General features: G+C 38.1%; 2 protein-coding genes across 3 annotated transcripts in view; one reads left to right on the top strand and one right to left on the bottom strand.

The window, feature by feature from the left end:
- The window catches only part of LOC145681070 (amidophosphoribosyltransferase-like), a 172,264-nt gene that overhangs the window by 69,339 nt on the left and 90,684 nt on the right, over window positions 1–12,241 (bottom strand). The window lies entirely within an intron of this gene.
- LOC145682223 (uncharacterized) lies at window positions 2,841–3,227 on the top strand. Its single transcript, XM_081753806.1, has one exon. The coding sequence runs from the start codon at window positions 2,841–2,843 to the stop codon at window positions 3,225–3,227; it is 387 nt and encodes a 128-aa protein (XP_081609932.1).

Below are 12,241 nucleotides of genomic sequence, written 5' to 3'. Positions count from 1 at the left end.
AGATAATGAAATGTAACTTACCACAATCATAGATAATGTTATTCTACAACAAAAATTATGAACCTGAAGGAGTTTGAGTGTTGCCATCCATAGAAATTACAGTGTTGCCAGAATAACAACACCCCTAAAATCTAAGTTCAGTCAGAGAATTACGTATCATGTTGTTTTGGTTTACTGTGAACTACTATTTAAATAATAGTTGTATTTAGTTCGTAATAAACAAAATAATTTTAACATACAGTTATTAAAACTAAATAATAATGTTATTTAACAAGTATTTCACAAGAAACTAAAACAACATGATATGTAATCAAATGCAGTTGAGTTCGTTGTTCTATTCGCTCCCTTAACTTAGATTTTAGAGGTGTTGTTATTCTGGCAACACTGTAATTAATATGAATGGCAACACTGAAACTCCTTCAGGTTCATATTTTTTGTTGTAGAATAACATTATCTATGATCGTGGTAAGTTGCATTTCATCATCTTATTTCACTTATGAAAAACAAGCAAAAGAAAAATGGTAAATTTTGTATTATTTTTAGTAAGGCAGGTTCTTAAAATTATATCTCCACCTCTAGATATAGTACTTACGAAAAAATCTCCAGTACTGTTTTTGAAAATCTAGTAGATACTTTTAGTTTTCACAGTTTTTAAAGAGACAATTAAGATATTTTCAGCTGAAACATGACATTTTCTACAGCATCTTATTAATGCTCTTCCGATTTGCAAACTCAGTTCCTTTCTTTTAACATGTGTTTTACTGTCCTGTCAGAAACGCCAATTTTGTGTTGCACCCCCACCCCCAAAAAGCGATATGAAACCCCTGATATTTTTTATAACTATACATTAAGAGTATATCATAGGCAGCCTTAGCCTTTACGGGGCATAGGGAAGGGGAGACCCGTGAGGCCCTTCGCCGATTGCATGACAATATCAAAAGTAGAAGTATCGAGGACAGAAAATCGCAAGTCAAAATATCGACAGGCAAATACAGAATTCTCCATTTCAGTTTTTTTTTTTTTTAATAATAATAATAAATCGCATGTTGCAACAAATACTCAACACAAGTGATAATTTAAAAAATAGCAATACTTGTATTATTCCACTTTTGTTAAATTTTTGCTCTTTCTTCCCATGAGTTTTATAAATTCATTTTTATTTTCTGGAATAGCAGCTATTAATTTTATTGTTTGTCATTTAAAATCTATCTAAGTTTAAAAAAAAAAAAAAAAATCATGGCTCAAATTTCGCTGACATCTGAATGCTAAGTTATGTGAAGTTAGAATCTGAGCCGTGGCTAATAACCTCTCTAAAATATTACAACATAAAGCTAAACCTGGCTGCCTCAACTAAGAATAATTTAGTTTATGAAAATTGAGAAAATAATACACAAAAGATTTCTCCAATGATATTAGCCAAGAAATACAGGAAAGCTTACACTACAAATTCGTTGCTTAGCACTTAAAAGTTGAAATAATTTTGACATCTCCCCTTGAATGGTACAGATTCTTCCGGCAGTTGAATGCACTAGCTAGACTTCGAAGTTTCCTCGTAGTTAAAGAATGAGTATTAATGAGGTACAGTACTTTGCTCAGAGGTACAGATCTACAGGATGAATGGAAGGGCAACGAGACTCACCAATACACAGCTCTTACGAGACGCACATCAAAAGTACATGCGGTTTCCTTCTGAAGTTTACATCACAGATCCATTATTCAACTCAGAAACAAAACGGCAGTCGATGCAGTGGAAACAATTTCACCACCGTTCCCGAACAAAGTCGTGAGGTGGTACCTAATAAGAATGTGCTGTATGTTATCTTCTGGGGTTCCCAGGTAGTGATACTGTATGACCTTTCGGAACACAGTGAGGCAATTATGGGCGAGTTTAGTAGAATTTTTGGATACAGAATTTTTGCCAAAATTGACCGAGAAACGACCACCAATTGCAAATGACAAGCTCATCATCCATATGTGCAATGCACCCATGCATGCCACACCCACCCTACTCAGATTTAGCTCCGAGTGACTTCTAGTTGTTCCCAAACCCCAAGGATTCTCTTCGTGCACGCCATTTTGCCAGTAGATCATCCCTAGGAAAAGGTATTTTCCAGTATATGACCCCCCCTCCCCCCAAAGATGATTATGCCTGATGCTACACAAAATGAACGAAGCAATGGCAACCGTGTATCAATAAAGAGCGGGAGTTTGTTGAGAAACAGAAACAAGTTAGCTCCCTGTATTTCCTTGTTCTTCGAAATTAGAACGAAACGGCATGTAATTTTGGTGTGCACCTCGTAGATGAAAGCAACATTTTTATTCATGATGCATATGTAGCGGTCCTGGAGATGGGCTACTTATAGAACTGAATCGGTTTGATTATTCTGAGATTTTCTAAACTTTAGAATTTTGTTCAATGACGCACAATCTTCTGTTTACAAGTATCTTTTAATAAATCAAGAGTAGTACTCTGAAGCTTGAGGCCCTTCCATGCGCGGGACCAGGGTGGTTATCCGATTAACCCTATGTAAAGGACGCTACTGGAGTCTATTATTATTCCTATATCGTGTATTAGATTATCAAAGTACTATAATATAAGTCAACAATATACTAACAATAGAACTGATTGTTAACCAATTTGAATGTTACCGCTGCTTATATGGAAGAAATAAAGAAATAGAAATAACAATTACTTACTACCTAGTCTAGCCATAAATACTGTCACAAACTTTTGGCTTTGACTGTAGAACTTGTTATGCAGGTGGCAAGGTGGTCAGCCCTGGTCAGTGTGTGTCGAACAGGGAAAGAGAACGGGTGGAGTGGATCTGCCTCGCTTAAGCATGGAGTGGGGTGAGTACGAAAGTAGAGTTGCAGTGATTGCCTTGCATAAGGGTGGAAATTCACGCAGTGAGATTTTCCAACTGCTGAAACGTCTGAAAATCAGCAAAAGATTTGTTTACCGGACAATCCAGCGGTTTACTGAGACCGGCAGTGTACGTGACCGGCCAAGGGATGGTCGTCCTCGCAGTGTGAGAATAGTGGCAGCTGTTAAAGCAGTGGCTGCTCGTGTGCGGCGAAATCCACTCCGGAGGCAGATCATGGCACGGGAGCTCAATATGGCCCCAAGATCAATGCCCAGGTTACTTTCTGAAGACCTGAATGTCAGAGCTTATCGGCGGAGCACGGGGCATTTCTTGGCATCACAGCTGAAGCAACAGAGGAAATAAAGCAAGATAGCTCCTACAGCGGTACGCCAACAATGGACATCGGCAAATTCTGTTTACAGACGAGAAAATGTTTACCATTGAAGAGAGCTTTAACCGAAAAATGATAGGATATATGCGGCAAGCTCTCAAGAAGCTCGTGAAAGAGTTCCTTAGGTTCAGAGGGGTTACCACCCCTCCTCAATCATGGTTTGGTGGGGGTGAGCTATGAAGGCCACACCAAACTTCACTTTTGTGAGCAAGGTGTAAAAACAAGTGCCAGGGTATATGTGGAAACTGTTCTGGAGTCTATTGTGAAGGACTTGAGTGACACCATGTTTAACAATGATCACTGGACCTTCCAACAGAATTCTGCACCAGCTCATAAGGCAAAGATGACACAACAGTGGTTGGAGGTCATCTCCAGTGCTGAGTGGCCTTCTGGTAGCCCCGATTTAAACCCTCTGGACTACAAACTGTGGACAGTGTTAGAAGACATAATCTGCAAGAAAAGACACCCTTCACTTGAAAGTTTAAAGCGTTCCTTGGTGGCAGCAGTGGCGGATTTTCCGATTGATACTCTCCGTACTGCAATAGATGACTAGCCCAAGAGACTCAAAGTCTGTGTGCGTACCAATGGTGGACATTTTGAAGTTTGATAGGTGCCAATTGTAAAGAATGTATGTGGATATAACATATTAAAAGAAAATTGAAAAATCTCAAACCGTATTTCATATATTCACAAAAAAGTGTGTGACAGAATTTATGGCTAGACTAGGTAGTATTACATTTTGTTTTTACTAATATGAAGGTTGTCTTCTCAAAGGGAATTGATTTCTGAGTGCCGTGGTATGATGGAAGTAAAACAATAGAGGTAAAGAAAGACTACAATTAATGAATAGTATTGAAAGCACATTGCAATGTCAAGGCGAAGAGTAATTACGTTACCTAATACTCTTTGCGCATGGAATAGGGTTGCCATTCGTCCCGGAAAATCCAGGACCGTCACGGAATCGAGATCTGCGTCCTGACGTACCGAAAATATTTCTCGGGACGCTTAAATGTCCCGGATTTCAGGGAAGAAGAAAGGAAGGGAATATTATAGTTTGCTTTTTTGACAGGATTATAATTATTCTCTTCAACTTCTGAGTCTGGCAATTCAAAACGAAAAAAAAAATCAATACATAAAACACGAATTTAATTCAGTTCACGATTTAACTACTTTGACATTGAATGATGCATTCATTTCATTGGGCCAGGGGTAAAAGGTTTTACTGCTCAATCTTATTGTTATCTTTAGTACTCGATTTCAATCTGCATCTTCCTTCTGAAATAATTTAATTAATAATCCCTGACCGATATTTTTGGTAATTTTCTGCTGACCAATTAAGAAAAATATATTGTTTTAATTAATAAAACTGAACAGGCAACAATGCGAAAATGTTTAAGAACATACTGCCAATAAATTAGCCATTCTTAAAAAAAAAAAAAAAAAAAAAAAAAAAAAAAAAAAAAAAAAAAGATACAACACGACAGGCTCATAACCAGTCCAAAAATGTAGGCAGGCCCGGTAGAAGTTGGGGAGGTGACACAACCAGTTCATTTGCAAGCCTACCGTGAAAATTTTAGAGGGCGGCTCCCCTGGACCATTCGTGGATACAGGCCTGCAACACGAACAAACAAAACGTGTGGAAGGAAACACTATACCTTTAATGAGCTAAAACAGACTTTGAAAGCCACGAAACAACAAACACTAAGAAATTTAAAAAAAAAAAAGGGAAAGAAATTGCTTACCAGGGGAAGGGGTAAATCGTCTGTTTACGTTTGCTTAACTAGGGAGGAGGTCTACTAAAATGACTAAAACATGTGATTACATAATACTTGAACAACGCTATCTAATGGAAGAAAGTAAATTAGTATACAACACTTCTTTTCATTTTAAGCGTTATTTAGTAGCGTTCGGGATTTCCATTTTTTAAATATGGCAATCTCAGTATGGAAGCTTCTAAATTTGTAGTAAGTGATCTAATAGTACAGTACAATAGAAAATTGTGGTAAAACATCAAATGATAAGAGAAAATGAAAAGGCTGTCAGATTCACAATCTGGTGCTGATTTAAGTAGAATCAAACTGAAAAATATAGCCAGGAAAGAAAGTAGGAGGCAACAAATTAGATAGCTAGAGGAAAATTTTAAAGATGGGAAATGAAAACAAGATTTGTTTGAAATTTTGCAGAAAAATATATAAGTTGAGAGAAGGAAAACTAGTTGATGGAGGATTTCAAACTGCGAGTACAAATATGGTATCTCGAAGATAGAACACAGCTAAGTATGGATTATAGAAAACACTTAGGAAAACCACGAAAAGAAAAGTATGAAAACAAAGCTGAACTGAAGAATGTAAAATAATGTAGTGCTATATAAAGTTGAATTGCGAATTAACAAGATAAGTTAACAGAGAGAAATATACAATAGACAAAGATGACAAGAGTAATTTTAAAGAATAGAGGAATTTGAGTAATGTATATGGGACGTCAATTCAATAAAAATAGAAAGGTATCAAGGGGAAACTACTATTTTTATGTCAATATAAAACTTAGAACGGAAATCAATCTTAACGAGTACAATGCAGCTCGAGACAGATGTAAGAGGTCCATTAAGTTGTATGATAGAGAGAACAAACTCGTATTTATTTTGGGAATTAAAACAGAAGCAACAACAACAACAAAAAAAAAAAATGCACAGAAATTGGGATACTCAAGGCAAGTTCAAGAACATAACAACGCATAGCGAAATACAGAGCGAAAAAGGTAGTGTACTCGTTTTTTTTTTTAGACTGGGAGAAGAAAGAGAATATTTGAAATTAGTAATGAAATGAGTAGGAAGTCGTCATAAAGCTTCTTACAGAGAGTTATCATTTCATTAGCTAAAAATAAATAAATAAATATATGAGGACTATACACATTGCCGTCACGGATCTAGTCTAAAGCTGGTGCACAAGAAGGCAATGGTAGGTAAGCACTATTTTCAACAAACACGTACAGCACATTCTGATCATGTTACAAAACATACAGTAAGAGACTAAAACCCAAGCAGATACACAATTGTTAGGACGCGTAGTGGAAAAAAAAACTTAGGCTATGTCTATCTAGGACATAAATCGTTGTCACGGCTGGTAGTCACATGCTATCCTATCATCCTCACATATGTTCGATAAGATTTAGGTCAGGAGACCTAGCAGGCTAGAGCTGCAGGCATATACTAAGTAGAGCACAATGGATTCACTACTGAGCTGTATGGGGACGCACAATATGCTACTGGAAGATAAGATCCGAGAAAGTGTCCAGGCAAGGTTGGAGGACAGGATTAACATAAATGCACCATGTACTAGTCATACTCCCTTGAATGAAGATTGGAGGAGAATACATACATAGATAGCTTATTTTATTACCAACTCACTCTATATGACCAATGAGAACCCGCTGAGATTTTCATTTCCCCTGCAAGCTTATATAGGCCCACAGATCATCACTATGTCTTAGAAACTATTCACTTCGCCGAATATAATCATCCTCCACCGAAAAAAAAAAAAGAAATAAGAGAAAGTAGACACAACCGTCCATCGATGGTGTCTACTACAAACTCGTATGCAGTGGCGTAGCACACTTTTGCGGCCCCCCCCGCAAAGTATAGAGAAGGGGCCTCACTTGTAAAGCCGACACAAGTAAGGTGGAAGTTCTACTTCTTTAAAACTTTATTCATCGCAAGACTTCGGGGCCCCTATACATCGGGGCCCCCCCGCACTGCGGGGGTTGCGGGGGCAGCTGCTACGCCACTGCTCGTATGCCCTGGGATCGAACCCTTACAGAGGTAAGCGCTCTACCACTGAGTTACTCTGTCCCCATTCTTCAACTGTAGTTAGTATCTTCATATCACTAGCCAATACTAGGTCCTTCTAATACAGTATTTCCGTGTTCGTACATAGTTCAGTTTTTTCCAGGATTATTATGATTTATTATGAAAATACATAATTCGAAGCAGAAAACTGCTTGTTTTACATATATTTTTCCCATGGCTCCAGACCTATTTAATAGAAACAAATATTAAATAATGTGGAAGAAACATAATATTTCGGTGTGTACGTACACAGATTATTTGCAGTCTAATATCTCAGATTCGAAGATGTTGGCACTTTGTTTCAATTACTGTACTTTGTTTAAAATCTCAATTACTGTATACTTAAGGAGATTTAAGGTGACAAAAGAAACTCCTCTCTGTATATTCTGATCAACTACCATCCTGGCATTGAATTCTAATTTTAGCATTTAAATTAAGTAATTATGCATACTTTCTTCGCTTGTTTCCTTTAATAAAAAGTTTTTTTTTTCAATCTTAATATCAAATATTACATAATCTAATTTAGAACTGACTGTTCATACAACGTAGTATTTTGAATTACGAAGGAAGATGCCTCCAAGTCTTATCGCCAATAAATTCAAGGTTGAAATTGCCAAGGACATATAATCTCCATTTACATAAGAAAAAGCGAAGTTAGCGAAGATTCACAATCTTGGGCGGGTTACGAGATAATAAGCAAAATAATAATAATTTCATTAAAATGATTAGTTATCAGATCATTTTTAATAACCTTCATTCCCAATTTCCTGTTATATGAAAGAGCGGGAAAATATAATAATACAGTGGAACTTGACTGATGAAATGAATGGCAGTGTAGACAGAGAAAAGAATGGGAAATACAGGGGGTGTGGAGCACTGATTACACACTACAGCAAACTTTTCTATTTTACTAGATATATAGACGTAACAGTTCAATTCTTTTTAGAATTTTAGATCTTGTGAGCCTTCCTTGCTTGATTCAGCTGGTCCTGCTTATAAGCGGCAAACCCTTTGTTGATAAGTTATAATAATAATTATTATTATTATTATTTCAGAAGGGAAGCATAGGCAAAAGCTACATAGTACACTGATGTGCAAATCCCAAGAATGTGTATATATATATATATATATATATATATATATATATATATATATATATATATATATATATATATACAGGGGTTCGACAAAAAATCTAAAAATCAAACTGCTTAGATCCGACGTGGAATGGACGTATCATGGTGTGTGGAATTTTGTACCATTGTTCCTCCAAAACATGCTCCAGTTCCTTAAGGGATTCTTGTGGAGGGTAATGAGACCGAACACTTCTTTCTAACTCAGACCACAATGGCTCAATGATGTTCAGATCTGGTGATTGTGGGATACGAAGAAGGTGTGATAGCTCCTGGTCATGCTCCTCAAACCATGATTTCACCGTTTATGCAGCGTGACAGGGTGCCAAATCATCTTGGTAGATGTCATCACCATCAGGGAATAATATTTGGGCCATGGGTAGAACCTGGTCCCCCAAAATGGCCCCATAAGCCTTAGTATTCATCAGTCCATGCAGGGCTATGATGGGACCTGCAGAAAACCACGATATCACTGCCCATACTGTAACAGAATCACCCCCATGCTTCACAGTTGGGAGCATACTATCTGCATCATAGGCCTGCGACGGTCTTCTCCATACGTAAACACGACCGGTTGTTGGAAACAAGGTGAAGGTCGATTCATCAGACCACATTACGTGTTTCCACTGCTCATGAATCCACGCCTTGTGGTCCTTGCACCACTGGATACGCCTCTTCGCATTCACTGCTGTGACCAGGGGTTTGGCGATAGCGGCCCTGCCATGAATTTTAATTTTGTGAAGTTCCCGTCGCACTGTTTTCGATTAAACCGGATTCTGTAGGCCGGAATTAAGTTCAGATGTAATTTTCATTGCAGTGGTCTTTTTAGCGGCTACAATCCGTTCTAGTTTCCTCCGGTCCCTATCCGACAGGATTGTCTTTCGACCACTGTTGTCCTTTGCAGACGTCGTTTACTCATAAATTGTGTATGCCCTTGTGACATTGGACACAGAGCCTTTCGATACCCCCACAATGTTCACCACTGTTGTCACTGAAGTTCCAACCAGAAGGGCACTAACGATCATGCCTCTGGAAGTCTATCAGGTCGCCCGTTTTACCACACTACTTTCACACCACGACACTCACAGGTGAACTGGTTACTGCTGACGGAAGAGGAAGGTCCACATAACACATTGAAAACAACAACGATCGGCAACCGCAACACGTGTTGTACAATGGAGGGCCAAACTTAAGTGTTCTGTATGAAGTGTTTTTAGATTTTTTGTCTAACCCTGTATATTATATTATGTTATATTTTATTATATATAATATATTTTTTGTATATATATAAGAGAGAGAGAGAGAGAGAGAGAGAATGAAACATAAAATACTGCGTAGTCGGTGGAAATAAAGAAAGTCCGGAAACATGTTGCCTACACGTACACACAGAGCAAAACCTTCCATGGTGTGACGAAAGCGTGACCGTAGCGCCGAATAGGTCTGCTGCCTAACAGAAGCAGTTGAATAAAAGGGACAAGACAGTGTGTGTCAGTCAAGAGACCTGTTAAGGTGCACGATGGTGGTATTGCAACAACATGGCTCGGAAACATTAGTGACCCTGACCCCGAAAATTTACTTGCCTTCTTTGTTCTTTATTTAATTTGATAATGTTTGTCGTCCATTTGATTTTTTCCTGAAAAATTGAAAACACTAATATAATATCGTACATAAGTGGTACCTAGCCATAAATTAGTTATGGTGAGCTCATACAGGCGCTCGAAAAATCCAGGGCGTCAACTCGCCATGGCAACTGGAAATACGACTCTGGCGTCTACTTGTCACAAATTTCTCGCGTACTATATTATATATATATACAAGAGAGAAATTTGTGAAAAGCACTGTCTTGTCCCTTTTATTCAACTGCTTCTGTTAGGCAGCAGACCTATTCGGCGCTACGGTCACGCTTTGGTCACACCATGCAAGGTTTTGCTCTGTGTGTACGTGTAGGCAATATGTTTCCGGACTATTTCTACCGACTACGCAGTATTTTATGTTTTACTCATTCTCTCTCTCTCTCTCTCTCTCTCTCTCTCTCTCTCTCTCTATCAGGGATGCAAATAACCACTCGCCCAGGGCGAGTGGTTCATCGGTGCGGGCGAGTATTTAATATACCGAAGGTAAGTAAATTATTTCTATTGTGGAATGTGGGCTAGTAGTTTTGTTCTTAGGCGAATAAAATTTTGTCGCTTATTTGCATCCCTGGATAATAATTTATATATATTTTTATTTTCAGATTTCTTTAGTTTCACATTATTGAAATACTAATGAAATTAGCAAACAGGTAGAAGGAAGTACTGTACTAAACTTGTTTGGGCTACAGCACATAAACAACTATGGCCCTCCAGATGGTGCTAGTTCAATTGTGTGATGCTTGTCAGCGCATTGCCATCCAACCTCTTATTTCCGACTTTCTGTAGAATTCGATACATATTAACTCAGGTTGCTCTTTAATTGCCTCATAATGCTGTATCAACTGGGAATTTTTAGTGCTCCCATTTATAGTAAGGGACCATGCACACCGAAAGCACTGCGTTAATAATTAGCCTAAGTACAAGCTATGTAAACCAAGGTGAATCTTATTCATAAGCTCTTGGCGTGTAAAGTTATTGAACACAGGATCTGTTGCCGAGCCTGTCCGTAGCAGAACTCTGCGACCTAATGTACAGTCCGCAGCAAAAAAAAAAAAAAAAAAAAACTGCAACATGAGCATGTAAATTTGTGAAACTACGCCTAATAGTCCAGAGAATCAACATTAGGGATGGCCGGATCCGGATCTGGCCGGATCCGAAGATCCGGATCTGATTGGGTCCGGATCCTTTGGATCCGGATCTCGGATCTGGATCCGGATTTCGGATCTGGATCCGGATCTCGAATCTCGGATCTGGATCCGGATCTCGGATTTCGGATCTGGGTCCGGATCTCGGATCTGGATCCGGATCTCGGATCTGGATCCGGATCTCGGATTTGGATCCGGATCTCGGATCTGGGTCCGGATCTCGAATCTCGGATCTGGATCCGGATCTCTAATCTCGAATCTGGATTCGGATGTCGGATCTGGGTTTGAAATTCGGATCTGGATCCGAAATCCGAATCTCAGATTTTGATTCTTATCCAAACCCATATCCCACCCAAATTATGATAAACTTGAATATCTAAAATTCGCCGAAAGTAATTTCACGAAGTCCTTACAGTGAAGAAGAGAATAGAACATTAAGACGAATATTGGCAAGTCTATTTGTTTCCTTCATTCTACTCTAAAGATCAAATGCTTGGCTTACTTTAAAAAAAAAAAAAAATGATCCGGATGAGAGTTCCAATGTCGAATCTTGGTCCACTCGGTTGCAGGACCGAGATGAAATACATGCATATATATATATATTTGAAACCGGAGTACAAAACTCGAATATTTAAAATTCCTCAATACGCCTATTTCATTGACAGTTAAGAAAATATAAGCAGTTAAGACAAGTATTGACTAGTTTTTGCGTATATTTATCTTGCTTAGTCTGCTCAAAATATCAAATGTATATTTTACAATTAGATTTAATAATTATTTAGTAAATCACAATATGAGCACCGAGAATAAACTATGAATTTTGGTGCCCCTTATCTAGATTTGAAATTTCGGATTCAGACATAGAATCAGGCTGAAATATAAATATTTGAGATCTGGAAACCGAAACATATGCTAGTACCAAGATCGTAGCTGTTTGTACCCAGGTAATGCGAGCGGAAGGCACATGCAATAATTCCGCATGTAGTTTGGGGAACACGAGAAACTAAAAACAGATAAATATTCTTTTTCAGGGGTAAGTCGCGCTTTAACATGACTTTTCATGAGTGTTGTGTTCAAATATGAAAACTCTAATGGCGACTTGTTTGAAATAAAGGCCTTTTCATTTTTAACAATAAAGTTAGGTACTTTCACATTGGGGAAAAATTAGCAAGAAACATTCCACTGATTAGGGTGCTGATTCTTATGGAAGCTTTCACTTGAACCAGAAGATTT

This window comes from Thermobia domestica, chromosome 3 (genome assembly GCF_964235325.1).
Source record: "Thermobia domestica chromosome 3, izTheDome1.hap1.1, whole genome shotgun sequence".
Lineage (NCBI taxonomy): Eukaryota > Metazoa > Arthropoda > Insecta > Zygentoma > Lepismatidae > Thermobia > Thermobia domestica.
Note: the sequence above shows the minus strand (reverse complement) of the source record. Positions and strands in the feature narration are given on the sequence as shown.